At 35.6% G+C, this 26,798-nt stretch overlaps 1 protein-coding gene across 2 annotated transcripts in view; it reads right to left on the minus strand.

Annotated features, from left to right (window-relative positions):
- The window catches only part of IFT88 (intraflagellar transport 88), a 46,464-nt gene extending 19,666 nt beyond the window's left edge, over positions 1-26,798 (minus strand). Inside the window, exons 1-20 of one of the 2 annotated variants that reach the window (XM_014966188.1) lie at positions 26,324-26,798; positions 25,618-25,711; positions 24,543-24,605; positions 24,227-24,283; positions 22,786-22,839; positions 20,617-20,680; positions 20,471-20,540; positions 19,409-19,499; positions 16,874-16,978; positions 15,616-15,718; positions 14,854-14,968; positions 14,523-14,754; positions 12,865-12,935; positions 12,436-12,522; positions 9,664-9,763; positions 6,327-6,413; positions 5,197-5,383; positions 4,538-4,646; positions 3,949-4,099; positions 2,692-2,807 (exon numbers count right to left, since the gene is read on the minus strand). In XM_014966188.1, coding sequence (XP_014821674.1) covers positions 2,692-2,807; positions 3,949-4,099; positions 4,538-4,646; positions 5,197-5,383; positions 6,327-6,413; positions 9,664-9,763; positions 12,436-12,522; positions 12,865-12,935; positions 14,523-14,754; positions 14,854-14,968; positions 15,616-15,718; positions 16,874-16,978; positions 19,409-19,499; positions 20,471-20,540; positions 20,617-20,680; positions 22,786-22,839; positions 24,227-24,283; positions 24,543-24,605; positions 25,618-25,707 — 1,952 coding nt within the window. In that variant the 5' untranslated portion in view covers positions 25,708-25,711; positions 26,324-26,798. Of the gene's footprint in view, positions 1-2,691; positions 2,808-3,948; positions 4,100-4,537; positions 4,647-5,196; positions 5,384-6,326; positions 6,414-9,663; positions 9,764-12,435; positions 12,523-12,864; positions 12,936-14,522; positions 14,755-14,853; positions 14,969-15,615; positions 15,719-16,873; positions 16,979-19,408; positions 19,500-20,470; positions 20,541-20,616; positions 20,681-22,785; positions 22,840-24,226; positions 24,284-24,542; positions 24,606-25,617; positions 25,712-26,024 lie in introns of both variants that reach the window. The other variant, XM_014966189.1, reaches the window with a different exon arrangement.

Here is a 26,798-nt window from a genome sequence, read left to right on the forward strand (position 1 = left end):
AAAATCCTAAACTGTGTTCTGAGGAAGTCCCACCAGTAGGACCCAGAGCACACCCAAGGGATGCCTGCCAGCACACTCCCAAGAGCTTCAAACCCTGGCTTCTCCTCTGTCACCTCCTCAATGTCCAAGCTGCTACCTGTCCTTCTCTTTTTAGCACATAACAGTGATAGACATGGTCAGAGAAAATATTTGAGGTCTTTGAGCACGTACAACAAAACTGTTGGACTCTTTCCTCATTGTTACCAAGATAATGTGAAAATTAGGAAATGTTCGTGTCAGCAATGTAAGGATGCTCTATAAACCAAAGCACTTTTCACATGTGGCTTACAATTCAACAGCAGCATATCCCAGAGGCATTGTACACTAACATTTTCAGAACAGTTTTGTACTTATTCTTTTCATTTTTTCCCCTCTAGTCACAGCACAGGCCATTTCTAACTCTAAATACTCTGTTTGTCTTGTAGTTGCCAAACAAGCTTATGAAAGACAGCTGCCTCACCTTTTTTAGTTTCAGCTGAATATGTCTCCTGCAAACAACGAAAGCAGCCAAGCAAACACCATAATAAAGTTTATTACGCATTTTAGTATGAAAAATCTAGATAGAACAAATTGTCAGCAGGCAGCATTAGCTGCACAACTCCTTTTATTAACGATAGAGTTGTGCATACTTGTGAAATGTAATATAATGAATAACTGTCTCTCAATTCATTGTCTGATGTTAACTTAGAATGCAATTTAAAATGTAATTATTGTGATTAAAACACTGAATACAGTAAACAATGTTAAACTAAAAAATGCTGGTTATGGTTAAAATAAAGTTATAATTTTAAAGTATAACTTTATTTGCAACTAATAGCAATTCATAAGCAAACATTCATATTTATTAATTAGCATATCTAGACTATTTTTAATATCAAATAACAACTAGTAGCAATTCATAACCAAATATTCATATTTATTAATTAGCATATCTAGACTATTTTTAATATCAAATAAACACCAAATCATCTATGTTTTGTTATCTACTATTAACAATCTCATTCCACAGAGAAATAATTTCTCTGTATTACAGATAGATTACAATTACACATAATAATGAAGAATTTCATATGCCAATTATTCGTAAGTGCTTTACAATCCACATACTTCACATTTCATGCATGGGCTGAGAGCAACATGAAGCATAAAATATTTAGATTTTTGCCAAAACAAGATTATGAAATAATTCTTTTTAGTTTCAGCTGTTTCTTTCCAAAGTTTCTAACAAGGCCGTGAATGCCAGCATACGTGATCTCATAGCTTGACTAAAATACAATTTTTTTAAGGTGGCCAGTATTTATACTGAAATGTGATCTCATAGGTTGACTGAAATACAATTTTTTAAGGTGGCCAGTATTTATACTGAAAAGAATACTGGCAAATCTGTGACCTGTGATTTCTGTGAACTATGTCCTCTGTATTTTCATCGAATTTACACCTCTATTTCCTTATAATCATAACACAATTTGGGTGAAGTCTGTGTTTTTCTATTTATTTCTGTTTCCATTTTTAATCCTTATTTAAATCTTGAATTTTCTATTCTATAATCAATGTCTACTCTAATTCAAGCCCTTTCAAAACCAGAATTAATATTTTTTTTACTGAACTTCTAACAATGTATTCAGAGTATAATCTTTCCTTGAATAATATTGTACAAATTTTAGTTCACATATTGTCTTGTTCATGCCTGCATTCAGATTCACAGAAGAAAAAGAATGTAAATTTTAGATCATCACAAGACAAGTAACAATTGAGTTTTGCTTAGTGTGATTTTTTATAGGTTTCCCAATGCACAAAATAGAGAAATTCACACTTGTTGGAGCAAATTTTATTTGCGTGAATTTTAATTGGTCTATTAACACAAAATTCTTCATGAACATATAGCAAAATATTTGTTTCCACATAAAAAGACTAGATGCATTTTTTTTAGAATTCTGTTTGAACTCTGGATTACAGATTTAAATTTAGCCACATTTTTGTTTATTAACCATTTGTCTGTCTCTTTTTGATCTAAAACAAAACACATGGCTTACATGCTTTCTTAAGTGCATCATATTCTGCTACAGGACAATTTCAGCAATTCAGCTCAATTTCTGCTGAACTAAGCTCAAAATATTTCAAATATTTCTTATCAGGATCAGTTTGATCTGTCAACTTATTTTCGCTAACCATTGGTATTTCTGCCTTGCACCTTTTTGCTTACTTCCATACCTTATTTGTAATATCCTTTTTATGGGAGTAGAAGTTATGTGAAAAGTGGAAGTGCAGCAAGAACTGCTAAAAGATGCACTTATCTAAACCATCAAATCCTCTGTACATGACAAAATAATAGGACATATTTTGCATAAACCCATACAGAAGAAGGTCTTGGTGGCTCTAGGAGAGCTGTTCCCCACTTCATAGCTGGGTATAATGGCAGAGGATAAAGAAAAGAGATTTTTATACCTACTACTATCTTGGGCGCAATGAAGGATCTTATTTAACATTGAAATTGCACAGTAAGAGCAAAAACACACTGTAAACAAACAGAAATAGTCTTGACTGTGGTGTTTGCTTGTAGCATCAAAGTTACCCAACTAATTTATCTCTAGGTATGCTTATGGACATCTAATCACAAAATATTCGAGTAGGCGTAAAATAATGATTACTTACAGGATAAGTGCTGCTCTTTCAAAGTATTCAATGGCTTTTTCACAAAACTGGGTGTCGATGTAGTAGGCTCCAAGCCATTCAATGACCTCAATGTTTGAAGGGAAATACCGGTATGACTGACAAAATAGGAAAGGTGAAAGAAACACAATTTTAGTGATAATCAACATCTTTATGTTACTTCTGGAATATCTTACTCAAGTGTTTAATTCTCCAGATGCCAAAATTGTGTAATATATGAATGGAAGTAGTGTGCCATACCAAGTAATCCTGGGAGGGGGGGAGGGAGGAAAGCATGCCAAGCTTTCTAATTATGGAATACTTTTTAGAAGTTACCTGAGATAGTCTGTCACATTTTCCATCTAGCCTTATTTGAAATAACTTGCAACAGCAAAAACGTTTACTTAGATCATGTCTACATGTGAGTAAGTTACCTAAGATGTTAAACAATGCTAACTAATACGTATACAATTCCAACTCAAATCAGTCTGCTAGAAAGTGTACCTAAAACCGTTCTTTTCTATGAAGTATATATGTACATAAATAACATTTCTGGCTTTTCAGAAATTCCCACTGAAATAGGCAGCAAAATTATCATCAAGCACAACTCCACTAGTATTCAGATTGCAACTCAGACTTTGGCTACCCTTGTTTTACACAGATTAAAAAAAACTCTAAGACTGCAGCAAAGCAACCTCCTGTCTTAGTCCGGTTTCTAAAACAGAAGAATCTCTACAAACTACAGACAGTACCGTAGCTGGTTTGAAATAAGAGAAGATGCCCATCTTTAGGCAATTGTGTATATACAACATGTACCTCTACCACTAAAATATATATAGAAACTTACATATATAAACACAAACACATTATATATGTATATCTCCATATCCATTATACAGATATAGCTTCTAACCAACACGATTCTGTTACACACCTTTAAAATTACATGTTTGTATCTATTTTTTATTTCATCTCAGACTATATTTTAAATTAAAATTGTTAGGGGTCAATGTAAACAATGACCATATGAAATATGAAAATCTGAGGTCAAACCATGTGGAAACACAGGTTATATGTTTCCTTTAGCTCTGACTACAAAAATTAGATTTTGTCAACTCTCTACCCCCCATAAAAATCTTCTTTTTGGATGACATTTTAAAAAATTTAAATTAATCAGTTGTTAATTTGATACAGGAACTTATGACAAAGTGTTCTTTAATTATGAGAAAGGGCATTGAAAAAGCAATAAAGAGCAAGTACCTCATAGTAATAATGGAAAGCTTGGGATTTATCACCTTCATTATCATATAATTTCCCTAGCTTTGAAAGTACATGTGGATCAGTTGGTACTACGCTGATCAACTGCAGGAGCCACTCAATGGCTTGATTGGGATCTTCCATGATCTCATATCTGAGTTTTCTTCAGTCAAGGCCTGATGCTGATAATATTTTGGTTTACTCAGAATTCCTACTACTTTACATAATGTAATCTATATGCTGGACAGATACACTAGTTGCTGTAGCATGGAGACACATTGGGATTTATATTTTTTTAATGCATTATTTTCATAATTTCATTCATATCACAGTAATTCTGTTACACTGAAGAAAAATAAATATTCAGAGACTTTAGCTGCTCTTTACTTGGTTCACTGGAGATGTCCAAGAACACTGGAAGTTCTGTTCTCATTTTTACAAACATGGGAGAATGAATCCATGCATGATCATCCTAATTATAACAGACACTACAGTAAATTCCTAAGTCTTCACATCATGATTGAAACACATATTTCAGATTAAATGAGTTTACTACAACCACTATCCCTTATTATAGTCCAGAAAAAGATACATGCTTGCTATCTGGTGAATGACTTGGGCACTATTTGGAAGGATTGCATGGAGTTTCAGAAAACAATCCAAAGCTTCATCTATTCTGTTTAACTTCTTGTACGTTAAACCTAAAAAAATAAAGGTTACAGTATTAATGCAATGAGAAAAAAATTACTGCAGCATATTAACTGACAAAATAACCAAGAAAAATTAAATAGGAGCACTGTAATCTGAGGCAGTATAACTGCATTGACATTGACAAACCCTGTTCTGGAAAGCCATGCTTGTAATTCTTACCAGCTAATGTGACTTAGCAGGCTGACAAATACAAGGAACACAAATCTAATCAAAGATCAAGAACATATGGAATCTCACTTTCTGAGCAAGATCAATGAGGCAAAGGGAGGGCTTTTAGAGGGAAATGACTCTGATGGTTTAAAAATGCTAAAACGTATGTTTCTAGTAGACAGTAGAAATTTTTATCTTCAAAGTGACTTAATCATCTGCAGTTACTAGTTGATGTTGTTAACACTGATATTTTTTGCTGAACACATAGGAAGTACAAATTAATACTTTGTTATAATATAAATTACGATATATTTCTATACAGTAAAATTTTGAAAGGCAGATTCTCAGAAACACTAGTGTTACCTTTAGACAAAAGCACCTTTGGCTTACCAAGATTATAAAGTGCTTCAGTGCATGAGGAATCGTTCCTGAGAGCTTCCTTATAAAACTCAGCTGCTTTTTCGTAGTCTCCGTTTGCAAAAACAGTATTTCCTTTGTTAGTTAGAGCTGCTGGATTGTACCTATCAGAATTTACAGCTAAATCTGCATAGTTAGCTGCTTGTGCCAATTCATTCTCCTACAGGAACAAAACAAACATTGTATTAGTTATTTGTCAGTTAATTTTCTTGCAGCTGTGGCTTCTTACAGTTAATATGGTAGAATTTGAGAATATTGAGAACGAGACAAATAATACGCTCTTCAGTCCTAAACTATTCCTTATGTAATTGCGTAAGGCAGATCATCTCTTTTGAGTTTCAGAGAACTTAATGCTTGAGACGTGTTTTGCCACTGTCCCATACAGTCTGGAAGTTTTCTTAGTTGCAACAAAGTAGTATTTCTTTAAAAAAAAAACATGTTGCAACAAAATAGTATTTCTTTTAAAAAAAAAAAAAAAACAAAAACAAAAACAAAAAAACACTCCTCATACCATATTAACTTCATAGGCAAACACGCCTGCCTAAACTACGTACTTCACATCTTCCTGAAGTTCAGCCAGGGTCTTCAGAACCCGCGTTTTAAATGCAGCTGCTGAGCTTCTGCACAAACCACACTGCAGACACACATACTGCTGTGGCCCCAGCCCCAATCTCTTCCTCCCAGCAACAGCATACAAAGGACAGGCTCCAAACCTCAACTACAGCCAAAAATGGCTGTTCCAGAGTAACTTCTCTACCAAGCAGTTACTTGTTGTTTACAGAAAGTATTTAGACAGACACATAAATTGCTACAAAGATACAGAAACTGCTACATAACTCCAGTTCTTAACTAGTTTGGTTGAAGCAAACACCACATACTGCTGTGGCCCCAGCCCCAATCTCTTCCTCCCAGCAACAGCATACAAAGGACAGGCTCCAAACCTCAACTACAGCCAAAAATGGCTGTTCCAGAGTAACTTCTCTACCAAGCAGTTACTTGTTGTTTACAGAAAGTATTTAGACAGACACATAAATTGCTACAAAGATACAGAAACTGCTACATAACTCCAGTTCTTAACTAGTTTGGTTGAAGCAAACACTTACCAAATAATAAAGGAATGAAAGGTTTGTTGCAGCTGCGCTCTTCACTCTGCTATCCTTTTTTTCAAACATTTTTAAAGTCTCCAGCGCCTAGAAGTAATTTAGAAACAACTTATTTCCCACTGAAGCAAACTTAAACCAAAATTCTTTCAGAAAGCATTGATAAACTTCACAGTAACAAACAGCTAAAATTATCAACTCATATACTGACATACATGATAATTACTAGAGCTTGTAATCCACGCTTGTAAGCATGTACACACAGAAGTAGATCTATATTATACATAATATTAATCTTGGTCACAAAATTTCAATAGTATTGGCTATTTATTACTTCTTCAAAATTTAGATTATATATGGCTACCTAGAAGTACACAGATATCTGACAATTCTAGACATACAAACCACAAGTTTATATTATTTGCTTTTAATCTAGTCAACTAATTAAAATTCTTATACCAATTTTTCCAGTTAAGTGAACACAAAAGGATTGACATTAAAACTATTATTAAAAAGCTAAAAAAGTTCTTAAAAAGCTATATAAAAACCCATGCAAGACAGCAGAATTGGATTTCAACTTGCAGTTGTTTTATGGACTAAGATGACACCTGTCTAAGTTCAGGAATTACTCAAACATGAAGACTGAGGCCAGAAGACTTTTTTGTGTAATCTTTTACATGAAAACTAAATTTCATAAACTTCAAAAGAAGTACATTTATGGGCAAAAAGTAAACAATTTTATAGCTAATAAACTATCAAAGAAACTTTGAAATAAAAGGCAGCCTTTTTTTTTGACTGACTATGTGATAACATTTTTAAGTGCAGACTGAATTATTACGAAAATCTGGCTTGTTTACACTAAATATTTGTTTTAACTACACAAACTGTTAGAATATTACAATGAGTTTTGTCATCTCTTACAACACAGATGTTGCAACCTCAATTTAGACATCAACAATAGCAATTCAAAAATTTCTGTCTTCGTCCACATGAAACCTAGAAGCTGCTGTTCATACATCAAACTGCACGCATGACAGTGTACACAGAATGCCAAAACAAACATAAAGGAAACAAGTTTTATTTGACTGTCATACATACAGTTTTCACAGTCACTTTACAAAAAAGACATGACTGTACTAATGATGTGTAAAATGACAAAGTATATACAGCTAGATGTAGTTCATTTAGACAACTACATTCCACCCAAGAACTAAGAACTACTAAAGATCATAATATCCTCCTAATAATAGAAAATCCTCTAAAGAAATACACCAATTTCAATCAAGAAAAGCATTTAAAAAGTTAAGATTTAGATTTTGTGGTCTCTGAGATGTGACTTCAAATACGATAATTTTAGACTTTTATATATATTTGTGAATTTCTCCAAAAACAGAATGGTCCCAGACATAACACTACTATACCTCAGGTACTGTGCTCTTAAGCAAAGACTTGCTTCTTTGAGTAAAAACTGCATTTCTTACAACAGAACTGATTTTTAGAAAACTTAGAGCTATGTAGTTCAGTCACTTTCTAAAAAGCCATGTTCCATTGTAGATTATTTCCTTACCTTTGCATTCACTACTAAATGGCACCTTTGATGGTAAAAATTAGAGTGGAATTAATCTTATTTTCATGTATAATGAAAAGTTCATATGACTCTGAACTCTTCTCCCTTACTGTTAAATTTTGTTGCAGGTCTCTTGAATCATTTCAGCAATTATGAGCCCTAGGATGTAAATCCATAGCAATACTCCTTTTATCCTTGTGAAGTAGAAATGCTTTCACTATAACATCACCTAAGTTTATGTATTTCTAAATAACTTCTAACTTTTTAATCCCAACATTAACAATTACTTAGATTCAAAAATCAAAACACAGATTGTCCAAATCATTCATCATGACTTGTTTCCAAAGTACCTAAACTATTTGCTTACTTCAAAGCAGCTTGCCTGACCCAAGCAGGGCCTGCCAGAGATGTTAAAGGAGTTGCATGGTTAACCTGCAGAATTTTGTTCTTAAATTCAAAGCTGATCTTTGAAATTAAAAAAACCATTCATTCCAACTCTGACAATTCCGTGATACCTAATACACAAACCTCCTTACTAATAAAATATAGTCTAGACATATTATGGTAATTTCCACCCAGAGATTATTTTACTTTTTTTTGCTAGGACTGTTTTAAAATAAAATATTCATTACAATGAGCACATAGTTAAGCCCATTATAGTTACAGCAGAAATCTATTTTAGTTCTTTTTCTTGAAACACAATAAAACTTTCAGCCTTGAAACAGAATATTTCAAAAAGTTTCCATTCTTGTTCTTCAGCCAAAGGTGTGTTGAGCAGGTGGTGAGTTAGTAAGTGTATGAACAACAGTCAGGATGAATAGAAGTGGCAGCTGCAGTTTTATTAGAACAAAAAAAAGACCCTCTGCAATCACCATTCTGCTGTTCCACTCTACTATTAAGTAGTTCCAGTGAAGGTTAAAGGTCTTCTATCACATAATCAAAATAAAAAGAGCATCTTCTCCACTTACTTCTAGCTTCCAACAATCCTTCCCTCTCCCTCCATTGGGGTACTCCACAGAAACATCACCAACAATCTCTGAATCTCATTTTACCCCTGAGAGCTGATTTAATTTTTATTTTTTTTTTAACCTATACCAGATACTACCCGGAAATTGCAAAAAATTACTATCAAAATACTTATTTTACCTCTGAGAGCTGATTTATTTTTTTTTTTAACCTATACTGGATACTACCTGGAAATTGCAAAAAATTACTATCAAAATACTAAATTCTTGAGATCATATGACTGTTTACCTACCTGTAACATTCCCACCCTTTAAAAGCTACCATCAATAAAGCTACGAGATTTGTCCACAATTTTCCAAACTCTCAAACTGCTTCCTGATATCAGAAAAGCTACCAGTCAGACATCACAGAATCATCATGGTTGGAAGGGACCTCTGAGACATGCAGTACAATAAAGGGTAACTCTCTCGCTGTATTCTACAGGGAAGGAGAAGAGGACAGGACAGACAGCAGGAGCAAAAGCTGCTCAGGAAACCAGAAGAGCTTAAATATTACAAGCAAAAGGGGGCTAAGTTAAGCACGTGGCTCTGTATGTATTCCCTCAAGCTAGAGGAAGGTGAAGGACCTTAGATGACAGAGGTATTCAGCTTGTCCATGTTTCTATAAAGTTATCTTACTGAACAGCATTAAAATAGTAATTATGTTTGCATAAATCTTTCTTGTCCTTGCTGAAAAATATTCTGTGGTTAAGAAAGATATCTTTCCCAATACAGTCCTCAAAAGTAGGAGTGTGAAAAGTTACTATACCTGGTTAAAATCCCGCTGCCTCAGGTAAGTAGTCGCTTTATTTATTTCCAGGTCATTGGCTAACTCTACATAGTGGGAAGCTTTTACTACTTCAACACACCTGCAACAGAAAGGAAGCCATAAAGACAAAATGCATCTGTGCAAATGCCACTTTAAGCTATACACTTTTGCAGCCAATTCTCTTTCCAAAATGAGTTGTTTTTAGCTATAATTTATAAAAGCAAAGAACACTTTAATTAAAAATACTTGAAAAAACATTTTATTCCCATAACCAATGCTAAAAATACTATCTCTGCTCTCATTTTTTTTAGCCAGTTGCCTAAGTTGCCACGTTATTTTCCATCACTGAGTGATACTTGATGTCAGATATTGAGTAAGATAATTTTTCAAATAATTCTCTTTGGATAAATTCTATCCACTGATTTTTCAAACCTGATCTCCCATTGCATACACTACCAAACCCCATAAACCAGCTTAGGGAACAAAGTCAGAGACTGCAGACAATGTCCCTGAGTTATATAATAAAAGTAATGAAGTCATAATAATAAACCTCTTTCTGATCATTCCCCAGTTACTTTTGGCTTAGGGTCTTCAGCAAAATGAGGGCAGAACGGAACAGAGCAGATAGTTCAGGGGTTCATTCAAAGACACCATCTTCCAGGGTTTGATGCGTCATACTTTACCATTTGAAGCAAAGCTTTATTTATTGTACACATATACTGTTCTCTCAAAGTGTTTGGAATTAAGCACACTAAATTAACAACTTTTTGGGATACTTCTTTAATCCCTTACACTTTTTTTTTGTTTTTTTTTTTAAGTGGTGGGAAAACGTTTGTGTTCTTCTAATAGTTGGCAAATTTGCCAGTTTTTTTTAAGTGGTGGAAAAACGTTTGTGTTCTTCTAATAGTTGGCAAATTTGCCAACAAAAGTTTAATTTAACAAACTGCCTGCTGTTGTAATCGGGTTGGCACAAGGTCAATCTCTATACAAAGTACACAAATGCCTTTTGATGGTGGGGGAAAAATTATAGTGAAAAATAGCAATTCCTGTAAAGACATTTGTAATTAAAAAAATTCAAAAACCAGTTTTCAACTGTTACTGTTAACACCTTTTAACCACAAAAAGCAATGAGAGCTAACTATCCAACTGTTCCTTATGGAGTATGACCAAATATTCCCAAGATTATATCACATTTTAAGTAAGAAGTTATGAAATCCAAAGATTATTTGTGCCCATTTTATTTCTGTAAATTAAACTAATCTGATTATAACCACATTTAATACTCAGAGGACTCATAACAAAGCGTAGCATTTAGAAAACTAAGCTCAAACTGCTGGTTAAACTTCTTCACTGGGCTTGAATACCTCAGTCTAGAGAAACAGAGTAAATCTGTCCTGATATACATAAAACAATCCCACACATCTCACCAGAAGTTGTTTAACTAGTTAGAACAGATATGAAAGAATTTTTTACTTCATGAGAACTATTTTGTGGATAGCACTAAGGAAACTGAGTATCTGCCCACCTTTTCCAGTTTTGTTGAACAAAAAGATGATACAGAGCAAACAAACCCAACTTGCTTGTGCTAACAACTTAAAAAGCAGCAAGTAGCAAGCTAGTTTTCACAACACACACTGTTTAAGTTCTGATAAGTCAGGATGGCAAAAGTAGGGAAATTATAAGATTATTAAACCATCAAACACCACCTTGTGGACTCTAGCAGACTAGACATGTCTGTGTAAGACATTATTTCATGTTAGTATAAACAGCTTTATTATTAATTACTTTAATAATATTTAATTAGTAAATTATAATTATAGGACCTGCAAAATTTGAAAATAGTCCTAACTAGACAAAAAAACCTAAACAACTAATGGGGGAGTTCTCTTTTCCCATCAACCTTCCTTCACTTCCCAAACACTGAACACACCTGTTAGCAATGTTGTGGCTGCAGATACACAACATTCATTTGCATACATGTTGTTTTCCAAGAATGTTAGTGAAACACTAAAAACATCAAGGTAAGTTCTTATAATAGAAAACTAAAAACTAGTTAAAATACATCTTGAAAACTTATAATCCTTTTTTTACTGTCCATCTAGCAAGTATGTCTATTTTATTTTATTTTAGATAAGGGTGTTCTTCTGTAGAAAATACCACAGAAAGCAAAAGCTAAGTTGAAAATTGAAAAATAAAGTGGATACAGAAGTCAAAATGGTGAACTCTATCAGCAGTCTATCTATTCAAGTATGCACTTGAATAAATGCCTAAGAAACACTAGATTAAGTTTATATTTATAAACATTAAGTTTACAAATGAAATGCAAACAAACCTTTCATAATTACTCTATGGAGTAATGAAAACTTCTTAGGCACCCACCGTTTCATTATGCCATCTTCAAACTTACAATAAAGAGTAGCAATCATTGCCTTCTGTATAGTATTTGTCTATCTAGACTTTTACAAGTTCTTCAATTTTCAAATTGAATTTTCAAATTTAATAGAACTTTAAGAGGCTCTTTTTGTGCCAGTACAGAACATTTGAGTTTCAATGATACAATGAAATTAATTTTTAACACAAAATAGACTTTCATGCTTTGTTTTGCTCTTCTCCAGCACATTATGGAGGCAAACTGAAAATAGCTAGATGCTATGTTTGAGATGTGCAGCAAACTCTGTTCCCCAGGATGTCTATGTTGTGAATCTGTTTTTATAACCAGCACGAGATATTGGCATATAGTTTAGACAAAAAGAAGACCTGCTTGGCTCTTACCAGTCATAGCCCACTGCAAAAGACGTCTCAATTACTGGTGCAATGAGTTTAGCTGCTGTCATGATGTATTCCTCGGCCATGGATTTCCTAAGAGAAGAAAAAAGACAAAAGCCAATACACAAACATGTCACCATTTAAAAAATGCATAGGGGAAAAAAAAAAAAACCAAACCAAATCTAGTTCTTGCTGCTTCCTGCATTCCAGACAACCTTAGAAGTCAATCTAACCAGCATTTGGGGTAGATATTCTACTTCAGTGCAGTACACTCAGTAAACTGAGTGATCCAGCTGGTTCTTCCAAGCATGTTCTTTCCTAAGAATTATGAGGACACTTTTATAACAAGAACAGCAGACAAGTGATAAGACTGATAATACTTTCAGGAAAAAATCCACAGCACCACAGTCAAGAAAGAATAGTCTCCACCATTACCTCTCACGTTCTATTTGTCTTAAGCTGTCATTTTTAATGGCTTCAATCAGTAGATTTGTATGTGGATCATCCTGGAGGGGGACAAAACAACTGGAAATTATGCCAGTATACAAACATTTTAATTACTTTACAGACAATATGACTGTCAACATCAACTCATGTGAATTACATAATATATAATGTCAGTCACTTACTTTTCACATCTCAAAGAACTACCTTCAGTTTAAAGTATCTTTCTAGCCACAAAATCTGAAACTGGGCATTACAACTACTGTAATCCTGGTTTTTGCTCATGTATGTGGTAATAGCTCACATTAGGGTTGCTAATAGTTGTGGTTAATGTCATGTGTCTCAAACTGGGAAGGCTGCAAATCACAGTGAGAACACTCATATGCTTAAAAATGAGAGCATGCTTAAGCATTTGCTGAACCACAGTGGTACTCAGCAGGTGAGGACTTGTACCATCTTCTCACTGCAGTAACTCACACGATCATCTTGTGGTTTCTATCACACATCTCTGGTAGTTCTAAAATACCTAATGCAGGTTGCTGGGTAGCCACCCCTTCCGCATTTACTGGGGACAGATCATAGACTTACACAAAATAAAGATGAGAATGAAACTCTGTGATCTTTTCTCTGACCTCTTCATAACAAAATACATAACTTGGAATGTCTGTCAAAACTATAGCTTGCCTATCCTTAGAAAGAACTTCTACAGCCCAAAGCTTTTTCTTCCAATGAATGATCTTACATAGTCTTAAGTTAATTCAAGTGTTTCGTAACCTGTTACATAATTTCTAATATGAGAAATCATATATGTATCAGCTATATATGATACATATGAAATTATACACATATTTATCAATAAATACAAACAAATATATATGCTTCATATATTATATTTGCTTATGCTAGGACAATAAGAAGCAAAAACTACTTTTAAGCTGCTAATAGTTTGAAGATTATTTCTATCTTTGATTTTTAGGACTGAAAATGAAGTTTAGCATCACTGGAAAAAAGATTGCTAAGAGAATATAAAGGTCTTGCCTTGATCTTTCTACAGAGGACCTTTCTAAGAGGGACCCTAAATCTGTTAATTACTTTTTCCTAGCTTTAATATTGTGAGCTGCTGGCATTCATGGTACAAAGGAAGTCCAGTTTCCAACAAAGTCTAATAAACTAAAATAAGTATATGTAAACTTAGTAAAATTTTCTTTTGCAAAATAACGTTAGAGTATTACAAGTTTTATTAGCACTCATTTCAAATAACCAGCATTAACTTACTCAGTTTCACTCTCTTTATTTTAGCTTATTAATATTTTATATGAAGGAGGCAAAGTATTAAGTGAACTATGTAAGTTAGCCGAGATGAATTTCAACAAAATTGTTATGAAGACAATCATGTGCTGTGGATTTTATGTACATCATATCTTTTGAGGAAAAAAGATTTGAATGTTCTCAGCATTATTTTACACTTCTGAACAGTACTGCCACACTAAGTTCGTGCTGGTTCAAATGAAGTTATGTTAGGTACATAAATACCCAACAATTTACATATTCAGTACAGCCTACGCATTCAATGTCTTTTCCCCTTTCTCCTGATTTACCATACAAAGACGCAACTTTTTTTATTCATAGTTTGTATTTTTCAAACTTACATTTGGCGAAATGTATTTGTCATCATAATCCACTTCCAAGGGAACTGCAATCAGTTTTTGGAAGGCTCTTTTCATTTGCTCACTGTTTCCAATAGCAAAATAACAAACAATCAAGTTGAATCCTGCCTTCAGGTTTGGGGACGTGCTCATTATGTGCTCAAATGAAGAAATGGCATCAACGTATTGGCCAGTTTTAATAAATGCAACTCCGATATTTTGCATTATTTTAATCCTAAGGGAAAAAATCAGCATTAGGTTATATTGTTAACTATCAAATCATACTCTATCCAAAACTTATATTTCAGAACCATGCCTACAAACGGAAACTCACCTCATCTCTTTGTGGACACTAGGAATCTGGTCTAGAGCCATACGGTAGAATTTGATAGCTTTGGAATAGTTCCGTTGTTTTAAATATATATTTCCCATATTCACCTTCAGTCTACCTATCAAAAGAAATCAATGAGTTACAGACTTTTAAAGCACAGTTACAGCATTTTTAAATTGTTTCAAAGTGACAGAGTAGAACAACTTCTTAATAAATTTGTCTTCATTATAGGGTACCAGTGGCCCCACTGCACAGAACAGCCTATTGTGAATTTTCACTCACAAGGAGATGAAGTAGTAATAAAACCTAGAAAAGGGCTATCAGTGTAAAAAGTATTCTGATTTTGATTGTAAATTGAGGGATAAGGTAGAGATTATAGTCCTCTCAAGGAAGACAGCTGCAAATAAGTAGCTCTGAGACAAGCACATTGTAGGAGTCTCAAAGATGTGCAACATACTAAAAGAAGCTTTCAGAAGGGGAAAGCTGAGTCAAAAGAGAATAAAATAGCATTAAAGCAGACAACATCATGTGTGCTGCAAGAGAAAATGATAACTTTGGCTTTATGTTTAGCTTAGCCAGAAAAGACTTCATGAATTGGCAAGCCAAACCACATTAAGTTATACCAAGTCAGAGATGATGAGTATGTCACCCACTCCGGCTGGCAGACATGAGGGCTGAGATCTTTATGACTCAACACCACACAGATGAAGTCCTTATTTTGAATGCCTGACTACCTGTTTTAATCCACTTTGGAATGTACCCTACCTCCATTGGTGAACATCTTATTCTTCACTATAACTTGGTAAGTATTCAGTGCTTCAGCATACATTTCATTAGCAGCATACTGACTGGCCAGATTGAAAAGAACCTACAGAAAAATGGAATTATAGGTACAAGAAAATAAAGTTGTTCCCTTGCCAATAATAAACTTTAATTCATAACAGATAATTTCAAATTAATTTACCTTGGAAGCATTGCTTTTACCAGTTTTAAGATTCCCATCTTTAATGTTCCTGTGTTCTTGTACATTGACACAGAGAAACAAGCCTTCAAATCTACTTATTCTAGGTAATTATTTTATTTTTATACTTAAATAACTAGTATTAAAAGTCATGCTAAGTGGGCCTTAGACCTAAGTAAACACAGTGTTATAATGCAAAGGTATTAAAAAAAAATTCATACAAGATAAATCTTAGAAACTGTGTGTAACATGACTCCCAATGTGGAAAATCGTCCTACTACCTGTGGTCACTCAGTTTACAGAGAGAGAATTTTTCAAAACTGCTGTTTCAAAACACGAATTCAGTTGGTGTCAGGCAAAATATTTCCACATTTTTTCCCCAGCTTTACTCTGACCTTCACTACAAAATTAATTACTAATGCGTTCATTGTTAATAATTTCCTCTACAGCGCTACCTGGAGTACAACTTTAAATTCCCCCTAAGAACTTTTAAAAAAGAGAATACAACATAAATAAAAGTCTACTATTAATTTGGAAACCAAAATGTAAATCTAGATACTCAGGATTTAGGAATATTAATATATCCTATTTCATGTAATATATTATCTGTAACTTTATTGTTCAAGTTAAAGGCAGTGTCTGATCTCTCCTGTCTTCTTCTCTTGGCATGTTACGTTTTCTAGACTATTAATTAATTAATGTACAGAGTTTACATCTTTTATATTTTGATATGCATGTTTTCTATGTCAGTAGGTAGTTGGAATGGATGCTCATGGGCACTCTTCTTAATGTTGACTACGTGGTTTCTCTGGTACTTGAGATTGCAAGGGAATAGACTTGATGATATGAATGGATCCTTGTAATCCAGTGCTAAGTTTTTAATTTCAAGAAGTCATTAACTTTATCTTCAAAAACTTCCCCTGCCCCCAGACATAGACCATATGTGATCTGGTAGAATGCCAGGAGCATTACAATACATGCACACTCAGCAAACACTGAAACATCTCTATAGGAGGTTTGCTACCAACACCTTTCACTCCTTGAAGTTTTCTAAGCACTTACTGAGTAAGTCAGGTCTAAGTTGATGTTTTCTGGAGTAGCGATTTGTTCACGTTGTCTCACCAATACTCTTTCCTTTCTTCCAGCCTCTTTTGCTTTTTCTAGAGCCTTAAATAAAATACTAGAATTTAACAACACCTCGAATCTTACTAACCCAAGATGGCAACAATACATTCAAAACAAGTAGGAAAAGAATTCATGACCATTTTCTTTAAAAGCACACACTGTACCCAATGCTTGAAAAATAGCAATACAACCCACAGAAAGGTGTTAATTAGCAGTAAGCAGACATACCATTGTCTAAGTCTGCTTATCAGTATAATTTTAGAGTAGTCACACACACACATATGACACTTATGACCCTAGAAGATTATTCTACTTGTATTAATTGTAGAAAGTGTACATAAATGTTTGTTGATTGGTTTTTTTTAAAAAAAAAGGAGCATTAAGGCTTGACGTGTTTCCTTAGTTGCAGAATCCCAGTGCAAAGTGGTGTTGGAACAAGGAAAGCGAAGGTAGGAAGTAAACATGCATGTTCTACAACTGTATGCTGTACATACACCATGACGAATTCTGGATGCTGGTAAATTGTCTCCCTTTTTTATCTATCCACAAGTGGTATTTCACATGTACATTCACAACTTGACTAACTCCAAAATTACTATTTTATCCAATTATAATCTTCTGCATATTAGTGTCAAGACCCTTCATGCAAGTAACGCATGAAGGTCTACAAGTGCCCTTAGCAGCCCCGTATGCCTCTGCAAGGGCACAATGGTTAAAAAAGTAATGGTTAGTACTCAAGGTAGCTATTTGGCAGCTAGCGGTGAAGGAAGTACTTCTCAAGCACAGCTTGATTCTTAGTCCTTACGACAGAAGGCAAATTCAACTTTGCTGTTTTATAGATAATGAGCTGGCAACTTTGATGACTTCTGCAGGAAAACACATTCTGCTGGGTTTGTCAGAAACTAACACAAACGTTCTAGAGGACCCTCTGAATCATCTGGCATAACCTATGTAAGAAACAACCCTTTGACATCAAGAAACAAAGAACATTCTTGGCCGTACATGCAAGAGGCTCAAGAAAAATTAACACAACAGGTTGGCTCATCTCTTAGTGGGGGTGAAATCCAGACATTATATCAGAAATAAACTAGGATAGATCTGTAAGGATACTTCTCCTAAATGAACATGATAAATGGATAGGCTTCTTTCACACTCTCTCATCAGAAGCTATCAGCAGCAGAAAAAAAACCTGTTTTATTACAGGGATCTAGGAACTGTTTAGAAAAATGTGTGTTAGCCTGGGGCAAAACTGTGCCAGTAACCATGCTAACAATTTACAACCCTATTGATTGATTCATAAATATATTGTGTACAATGGACAAACAGTGCCATTTTCCCAATTTGTAGCAAGGCTCATTTGCAATCTTTGCAATGAATTTTGGAATTCTTAGGTTCCGAAACATGACAATTTGATCAAAGCAAAGGCCATCTATCCTAAGATCTGTATTGGACAGTGTTAAGCAGATCAGGAAAGATGCTTACTGATTCTCGTACTCTAACAATACCTCCTCAGAATACACTCCCAGACTAAAATGTCACAGCTCAAATAACTGAGCAAGAAACACCATCTCTCATAGCTCCAGGTAATTTTTTCCCCTTATGGCTCAGACACCATCAACTTGAGAGGGCAATGGATGAGCACAAAGTAAGTCTACATCCCTAAGAACCCAATGTATCTCATTAATTCTAACAGTTGAGCCCACTCTGCCTCCCATAGTTGCCTGGTCCTAAGAAGGAAGAGTTAGAGGCTATTTTGACACACTTGAACCCAAGGCTAATGTGCTTTATTGCCACTGTCCTATAAAGGATACTGGTATTTGCACTTTAGGGTTTGCTTAGCTTGGAAGGTCCCCTTGGCTGAAGGACTGAAAGAAGATTAAAAAGTTCATCTTGATGCCAATCCCTTATGGTGCAACAAAAGCAACATAGTGTCTACTGTATGCTACAGCACCAAACTGCCATGGAAGGGTACTGTGGAGGTGGCTTCAGTGAGATTGACCTTGGTGATGAGAACTAGTCCCAGATGAAAATTACATTATCAAAAAAGCCCAAGGAACATCAGGGAAATGGAATGTCACTCAGAAAAGATCCTTACATGACCGGGGATCGAATGCTGCAGAGATGCCAATTACAAGCCTGGTATTGAAGAAGGGTCACCCGCTCCCATGCAGTCCATAGGTTAAACTGGACAAATCTGTGCCAGTATGACTAATTGGTCAGACCCATTTGAAGAGGCCAGTGGAGGTATGGGGAAGGGATTTTTTGTAACACTGAAATCTTAACAAATATATACACAAGAAATACAGCTCCTACCTTTTTTTTTTTTGGAAATACATAGTATCACTGTATTAGAAGAGCCATAGCAAAGTTAGAATTAACATAATTTTAATAGCTTGAAATGTTTGAACCATCTATCTATAAAAATTCTTCTTCACATAATAACAAAAGTGACGAGAAAAACAGAAAAATTACCAATTTCAAGTCTCCACAGCTGTTGGCAATGCAGCTCTCTTCAACCAGTTCATTCACTTTTTTTTCCAACTGCCTAATCTTCTCTTCTGAACTAAAATAAAATTAAAAGGATTAATATTAGAAACATAACTGCAATCACCAAGCTTTTACATAGGATATTCTCAACAAAACAGTGTTGTACCACGTCACAACTAACTGGTTTTCCCATCAAAGAAAATATAATGTGAAAATATGCCCAAATAAGATCCTCCAAAGATATCAACATTCAATGCTTTTAATGTGAGAACAGAGACCTAAGAAAACATAAATCCTTTTCTGAGAACAAGACAGACATGCAAATTTCATGGACCCAATTTGTTCAGAAGTAATGACAGAACAGATGGGCTGGTAAAACTTTCAAATCAAACACCTAGTAAAACGAAATATTGTATTAGGAGTGATTAATCGAACCTTTGTTTGCATAGATACCTTTAAAGTATAGCTTGCAAATGCAGATTTTAATAAAAAAATTATTCATCTTGATTTTTTCCTCAGTTAAATAACCAACATTTCAGTACAATTCCCTGTTCCTTTAAAGCTATACTTGAGGAATAGTTTTGTATTGAAAAGTTCAATGACTTGTTCTCAGTGAACTCTCAGACGTTTGCACCAGCCTGCAAAACTTTCACAGCCTCAGTTTTACCTCAAGTACTAAGGTCAGACTGAACAGGGCAGACAAAATTCCCCCAAGGTCTTCCCAGAGAGCTGCATGAATCATGGTGTTCTTTGCCTGCCACACACTCTTCCAAAATCCACAATTCTATATAAGTATCACAGCATTTGTGTGACAACAACTATGTCCAGGCTGCTGAGCTACAGTCAGAACCAGAAATCACAGATATTGCACATTCCTCAAAGTCAGTGCAACTGCTCTGGCGAGTCAGCTCACGTAAATGCCTGTGGCATTATTCCACAAAGCTAGGAGTTTGGCCCCTCAAGGTTTTGTAACTGCCTGGATGTTTTTAAACTCTACATGTTTTGTTTCTCATGGCTTTGAAATAATTTAACGCAAAACTGACAAACCTGTCTGAGTTTTTCATTTCCAGAGGTGGAGCAGGACCTCTTGCTTGGCCAAGAGGATCAAATGCGGAACCTGCAAAATTAACAGAGTACTGAGAAGTGTGAAATAACATCTCCCTCTGGCAGCTGGTGACTTCTACAAACCATACCTCTCATAGCGGCCTTAGTGTAACCTGCAGCATGCACTGCTGTCATTGGTCGAGCAACCCCATCCTTAAATACAAAGGAAGACATATTAAAATAATCTTCCTAAAAATAGGTTGTGGACAGTATGGACATCAGTTATATATTACAAAACCCTTAAATATAAAAACCAGTTGTTACCACCTCAGTAAACTGAATATTTTTTAAAGCGGTTTTATTTCTCAAATATTATACACCATATAGAATCACAGAATAGCCTAGGTTGGAAGGGACCTTTAAGATCATCTAGTCCAACCATTTAAGAAAAAAACAAAACCAAAACATATTACAAAAAAACCACACTAAACAAAACACACACGCCAACACTAAACCATATTCCCGAGCACCATGTCAATTCATCTTTTGAATATCTCCAGGGATGGTGCCTCAACCACTTCCCCGGGCAGCCCATTCCAACGCCTGATAAAAATACCTGATATAACATGGGTTTGTTCAGCCATGAGAAAAGAAGGCTTAAGGAAGACCTTATCACCATGTTCCAGTATTTAAACAGTGGCTAAGAAGATGGAGGCTTTACAAGGAGTCACATGGAAAAAAACAAGGGGTAATGGATACAAGTTACTCCTGGGGAGATTCCAATTGGACACAGGAGGAAAATTTTTGACAATGAAAACAACTGGCCATTAGAGCAGCTTCCCCAAGGGAAGTGGTGGATTACCCAGCATTTGATACTTTGAAGATTTGGTTGAACAGGGTGTTTGGCCATCTCATCTATACCATACTTTTGCCAAGAAAGGTCGGGCCAGAGGTCCTTTCCAGCCTGTTATTCTAGGATAATTGTCTACCAAGTAGAGAAGCAAACACTATTGGGAAACTGTAACTGACACAAAGGAACACTTACTACTTTGTGTAAATGTTGTATGTATTCAGAATACTTAAATTTCAAAACATCTTTTTAGGAAATTCTTAAGAATTTTTGGTCTTGAGATCTGTAATGTACTCCAGCTTACTGTTGCAATGTTTCAGAACTCGGTTGCTTTTTAAATTTTTATTGACAATAAAAAGAATCCTTTGAGATTATGGATCAGAATGTTTTACTTTATCTAAACCAAGAGAGGCACAAACAAACTACAATTTTTTTGTATTTGTAACTTATTACCAGATAATACCTCCTAACACAAGAATGTCTGACCCCGATCCTATGCCAGCTTATTAAACCTTCCTGTCAGGACAATGAGTGCACCAATAAACCTTAATGGCCATGACCAGACTCACCTGTGGCCTCCAGCCACACACCTACCCATGGGTGTGTGAGCATTATTTAAGCTCAACCCTGGCCCATCAGTGCCTGCCTGAGCTTTGTCAGAGGGCCACAGGCTTCTGTATTGATCACAGCTATGCTGGGCCATAGAGTCCCTTGATCCAGATTTTGACCTGTGGACAGACCTCCTGGTTTGATCTTAGCCTTGCCTTGTCACTATGGACCTGGCCAGTGGTCGCTGGTCCCAGCCCTAGCCTTAGCATTGACTTTGTAGCTTGAACTTGGACCTGCCTCACCACCATGATATTGCCTTACATTCTGGACTTTTGGCTGGACGTGGCCACCAGTTTGAGGGGGATTCTTCCTGCCTTGTTCAGGTACTGGGGGACTGGGTCCCGGCTGGTGAGGCCCCTGCACTAGTGGCTCTGCAATTTCCCCCTAGGCTCCTGGCTTACCTTCCCTTAGGAAGTAGCCTCAGTCTTGATGTTCCCTGTTTCCCGCCTGGGCTGACATAATGTTAAATATATCTATAGCCACTATATCCCTTTAAGTCAATATACTTAAGGGTGGTGGTGGGAAAATCATTGGTAAATACCAGCGGATTCTTATTAGAATATAAGTACATAAGAAAATCATGACAGCTGGAATCTGCCTCTCTCCCGTTTCAAAGAAATATTATTGATTGCATGTCAATAAGTGTTAAAAAGCACTGCACTGGTATTGCTTCCAACCCTGCGCTCAAATAAAATACTCATCATAACCATCATGCTTTCTGCCAGTAGTATTGTCAAAAAAGGACAAACTAAAACAGTGTAAAAAAAATGTATTATTTCAATGAACTTTTAAATACTTGTATCAAACAGAAACACTTATCAGAAAACTCCATTGTTCCAAATCAATATAAAACTTTTACCTGTATAGCTCCTGTCATTGGTCTTCCCATAGATGATGTTAAAGTTGCCTTTGACTACAAAAATAAGTAAATTGTTTGAAACTAGCATTGACAAAGCATTAGAAACCTGTAAAGGCTGCATAGTCTTCTCAACTCTAAGTTTTAAGAGTTGATCTAACTCTCACATAAATTCATAGCAAAATTCCAATTTATGTTGTTCATATATGATATACTGACACCTTAAGCCTGCCAGGTGCTAGCAAACACTTCAGTTAGCACAAATTCATAGTATTGGGGGTTTTTTATGCATTTTGATATATGACAGACTTTTTTAAAAATTACACAGACATTTATCTGTTAGCAGCATTTTCCATTACTAAATGATTGAAATTACTACCTTTAAACTAAACAAGTAATTTACACAAAATATTTCAGTAAGATTCTGAGTACAGCTGATAAGAGATTAATACAGAGGCAGATTTTAAGTCATACTTTCATGAAGATTTATTTTACAATAAATACAGATATACTGTGAAACTGCCCTATGGATATCTTTTCCATTAGTTGATATGCTGCATACTGTCCTTCTGTAGTAGTGTTAAAAAAAGTAAAGAAATAAGTATCAAATATTTAGAAGTAAATGCTAAACATTGCTACTAATATAAAATACAAACAGACAAAAATAAAGGGTTTCAGGCTACGAAAAAGCGTTCCCCTGATTCCCACTCAGAGGCCAAGGTTTTACTATTTTACCCACTACCTATCACACATATGATTGTTTTTTGTTTTTTCTGGTAAGGCTGAATCTACATTAACAAGGACTGTAGTACAGGAAAAGCAAATCTGCAGAGTAAAACAGGTAGCACTGTGGACTGGACAATATTTTGGAGCCCTGACTTTTCAAATTTGACTGAGACAGGCCAACAGGTTGAAAATTTATTGGGATAAGGGGACAGTGGGTATATCACTAATGTGGAACTTCTGTTTCCTTTGCAAACCAGGTTAAAGTGGTTGTAATTTAAGAGTTACAATAAGTTAAGTATACCAAAGAATATAACTAGCTTTTTCTGATTAAACTAGAAGTTATTTGAAAGCCCATATTTTTTAAGACTTAATTTAACCTTAACTTTCAGAAAACTTTCCCAACCCAAATAACAATCCATCCAGTTCCTCCAGCAAGAAAATCAGGTTAATTCCTTGGAATCTACTGCCTTATGCAGTACAGAAGTTCATTTGCAGTATGGTTTGGGAGAAAAGGCAAAAAAAAAAGAAAAAGAAATCAATAACCATGCCTTGGCTAAGTGTGGAGTTGTGAGTTAATTAAAATTAATGAATATATGTAGTTCACTGGAAGGAAATACTTAGATAAAAAAAGCTCACTTTGTGTAAGGGATTAAATGGTGAATTTATTTTTCAGTAAAAACCTATTTTTTAATGAGAATACAACAAAACAAAAACCTACCCCAAATCCAGTAGCTAAAGGTCTTGAACCTGATGTACCAGGAATTTTGGCTGTCACCTAGGTAGAAAAAATACCAAACCAAAAATCCCCACCAATTAACAACCATATGCATTAATTATTAGTCTTTCTATATAGTTTCTATAGTGAACTTTGTTTTCTTATTTTTCATGTAAATAATTAATGTCTGTATCTTCATGTTAGTAGCAGACAAAAAAAGATAAGAGAGTCCCATGATAAGTTTGTATCAGTGCCAAAATTAGAGCTAGGGCTCTAGAGAAGGTCTATGCTATTGCAATGCATTTTGAAAGGTACTTACAGGGGGTCTTCTACCATGACTTGTTCTTGCTGCCTGTTGAAAAGCTACATCATTTTCTAAATCCTAGAAAAGATAAAATAAAAATATCAACCCTTTTAAAACCACAACATCCAAAGTTAGAACCTTAGGACTACTGAAAACAGATAAGTAAAAAAAACAATTCTTCTTCCAAAATGAAGACTTGAAGATAACTGAGTGACAAGTTTTATTGCCAATATATAATGATTATATTATTTGGTCTATCTTTTTGGTATTTTAGATTAGGAAAAGTAAAAAATCATTACTACCTGAAAAATAAAAGCACAGCGAGGAAGCAGAGCTTTAGAGATAAAATATGACATGAAATTTTATTTCTGTCCAAAAGCTTACTACTAGCACTATTTCTAAATTTTAACATTAATGCCTCTCATGCCAATACACTTAAGATATCTCATGTTTGTGAGGTCACGCTGCAGCTCCCACAAATTTGGCATTGGGATTTCACACAAGATATCAAGTCTTGCAACACCAACCCTGCTTTGAGCAAAGTAGTGGGTTTGGACCAAATAATTTCCCTGTTGTTCCAATTTCACTACATCAGCAGTTACCAAAAGTGGTCTGCAGGGTTACTGTTAGTCATCCCAGACGCTCTACTGATTACACAGAGAACTGCAGGACTCCTCTCTACTGTTACCTCCTTCCGAGGCAGAGCAGCAAGAGATCAGTGACCTATTGACCAATAAATAGCCTCTTTTGTCAGAAAACTTGCTGCTGCACACTGCACCACATTGAATGTACCTGAATGTAAATACCCTTCAAACAACTAGGATTTTACACTTCACAAATTCTAACCATTAAAGCGTATTAGATCTGCTATGAGATGCACACAGGTATTTTGTTGGAATAGAAAACTATTTAAAAAAAAATAACTATTCAAAAAGATCCTGGTGAAACTTCAAATATTTCTTGCTAAATAAAGAAAGATTCTCTTCAAAACAGTAGTACACTTGCACATTACTGTACCCATGTCAGTATCTTATACTTCGAAGCTAAAATCCTACATATGGGAAAGGCTGGAAACAGCAAATATTTTTACCTCTGTGTCAAAGGTAGGATTATAATCATTGTAGCCAGAATAAAGATCATCTTCATCAGCCTCAGGAGCCAGATGCACGTTTTGCATCATTTTTCTGTGAAACATTTAACATGCCAAATATCACCTCAGTGGTTTTACATGTCTTTAGAATTGTAACATATAAATAACAATAAGGTTTATTCAAAGAGCAAAGTTCAAAAGAGCTCAGATTTTAGTTTTTAATTGCTGCCTTTGAAATTAAAAACAAGCTGTGATTAGTCATAAAAATTAGGGTACACCTATAAACAGTACGAAATGGCACCATTTCATAGAATTAGATTTTGTTAGGTATTCATACCACTGTCAGAAAATTGTTTGAAAGACATTTATCATTAAAACTAAATGCTCACAAGAAGTAATTGCATTACTTTTAGAATGGTATCTCTACATTCTCAGATAATTCAGATTTAAGATAATTCTCTCATAGTCTAAAGCGTGACTTTTTTTTTTTTTAATTAGGCCAAACCATCGTAGTGAGTCTAATTAAAGGTAACTCTTCAAATCTTCCTTCCCTTCGCTTGCGTCCTTGTATCAACACAGCCACAGCTATTCTCGATGGGCAGCACTCTTCATACAGTCTTGCCATTTCAATTCAAGTGGTTTTTAAAACCTGGAAGAAGCCTGAGTTCCAATGTTTTTCTTCACGAGCACTTTAGCGTGGTAATACCTTGCGGTCTTTCCCTCGGTGAGGACACTACGGGTGTCTCTTTGCCTGGCCACCTGTTTTCACAAAAATCTTGAAGAGGACATTTGATAACAGCCGTAACATCAAATACATGCCCTTCAGCAAGCAGCCTTGCCCGGGACGCAGCGCCGCACACCGCTCCGAAGGCCGGTCCCGCTCCAGCCGGAGAAGGGGATACCCCCCGTCGCTTCCCCCTCGGCCGGGGCCTCCTCCGAGCCGTACGCGGGGCCGCCGCGGCCCGAAGCCGAACCAGGCTCCTTTTTGCGGGTTTCCTCAGTCAGCGCCCCAGGCCGGGGGGCGGCGGCGAACGCCCCAGATGGCGGCAGGTCGCCGAGAGGCTCAAGGAGCCAACGCAGCGGTACCAAGGTCCGACACGGCGCAAACGGCCCGCATCCCTGCCCCGGCGGCGCGGCGGAGGCGGCCGGGCCGGGCCGGGCCGCGTTGCTAAGGGCGGGGC

This window comes from Calidris pugnax, unplaced genomic scaffold (assembly GCF_001431845.1).
Source record: "Calidris pugnax isolate Ruff unplaced genomic scaffold, ASM143184v1 scaffold20, whole genome shotgun sequence".
In the NCBI taxonomy this organism is placed as follows: Eukaryota; Metazoa; Chordata; class Aves; order Charadriiformes; family Scolopacidae; genus Calidris; species Calidris pugnax.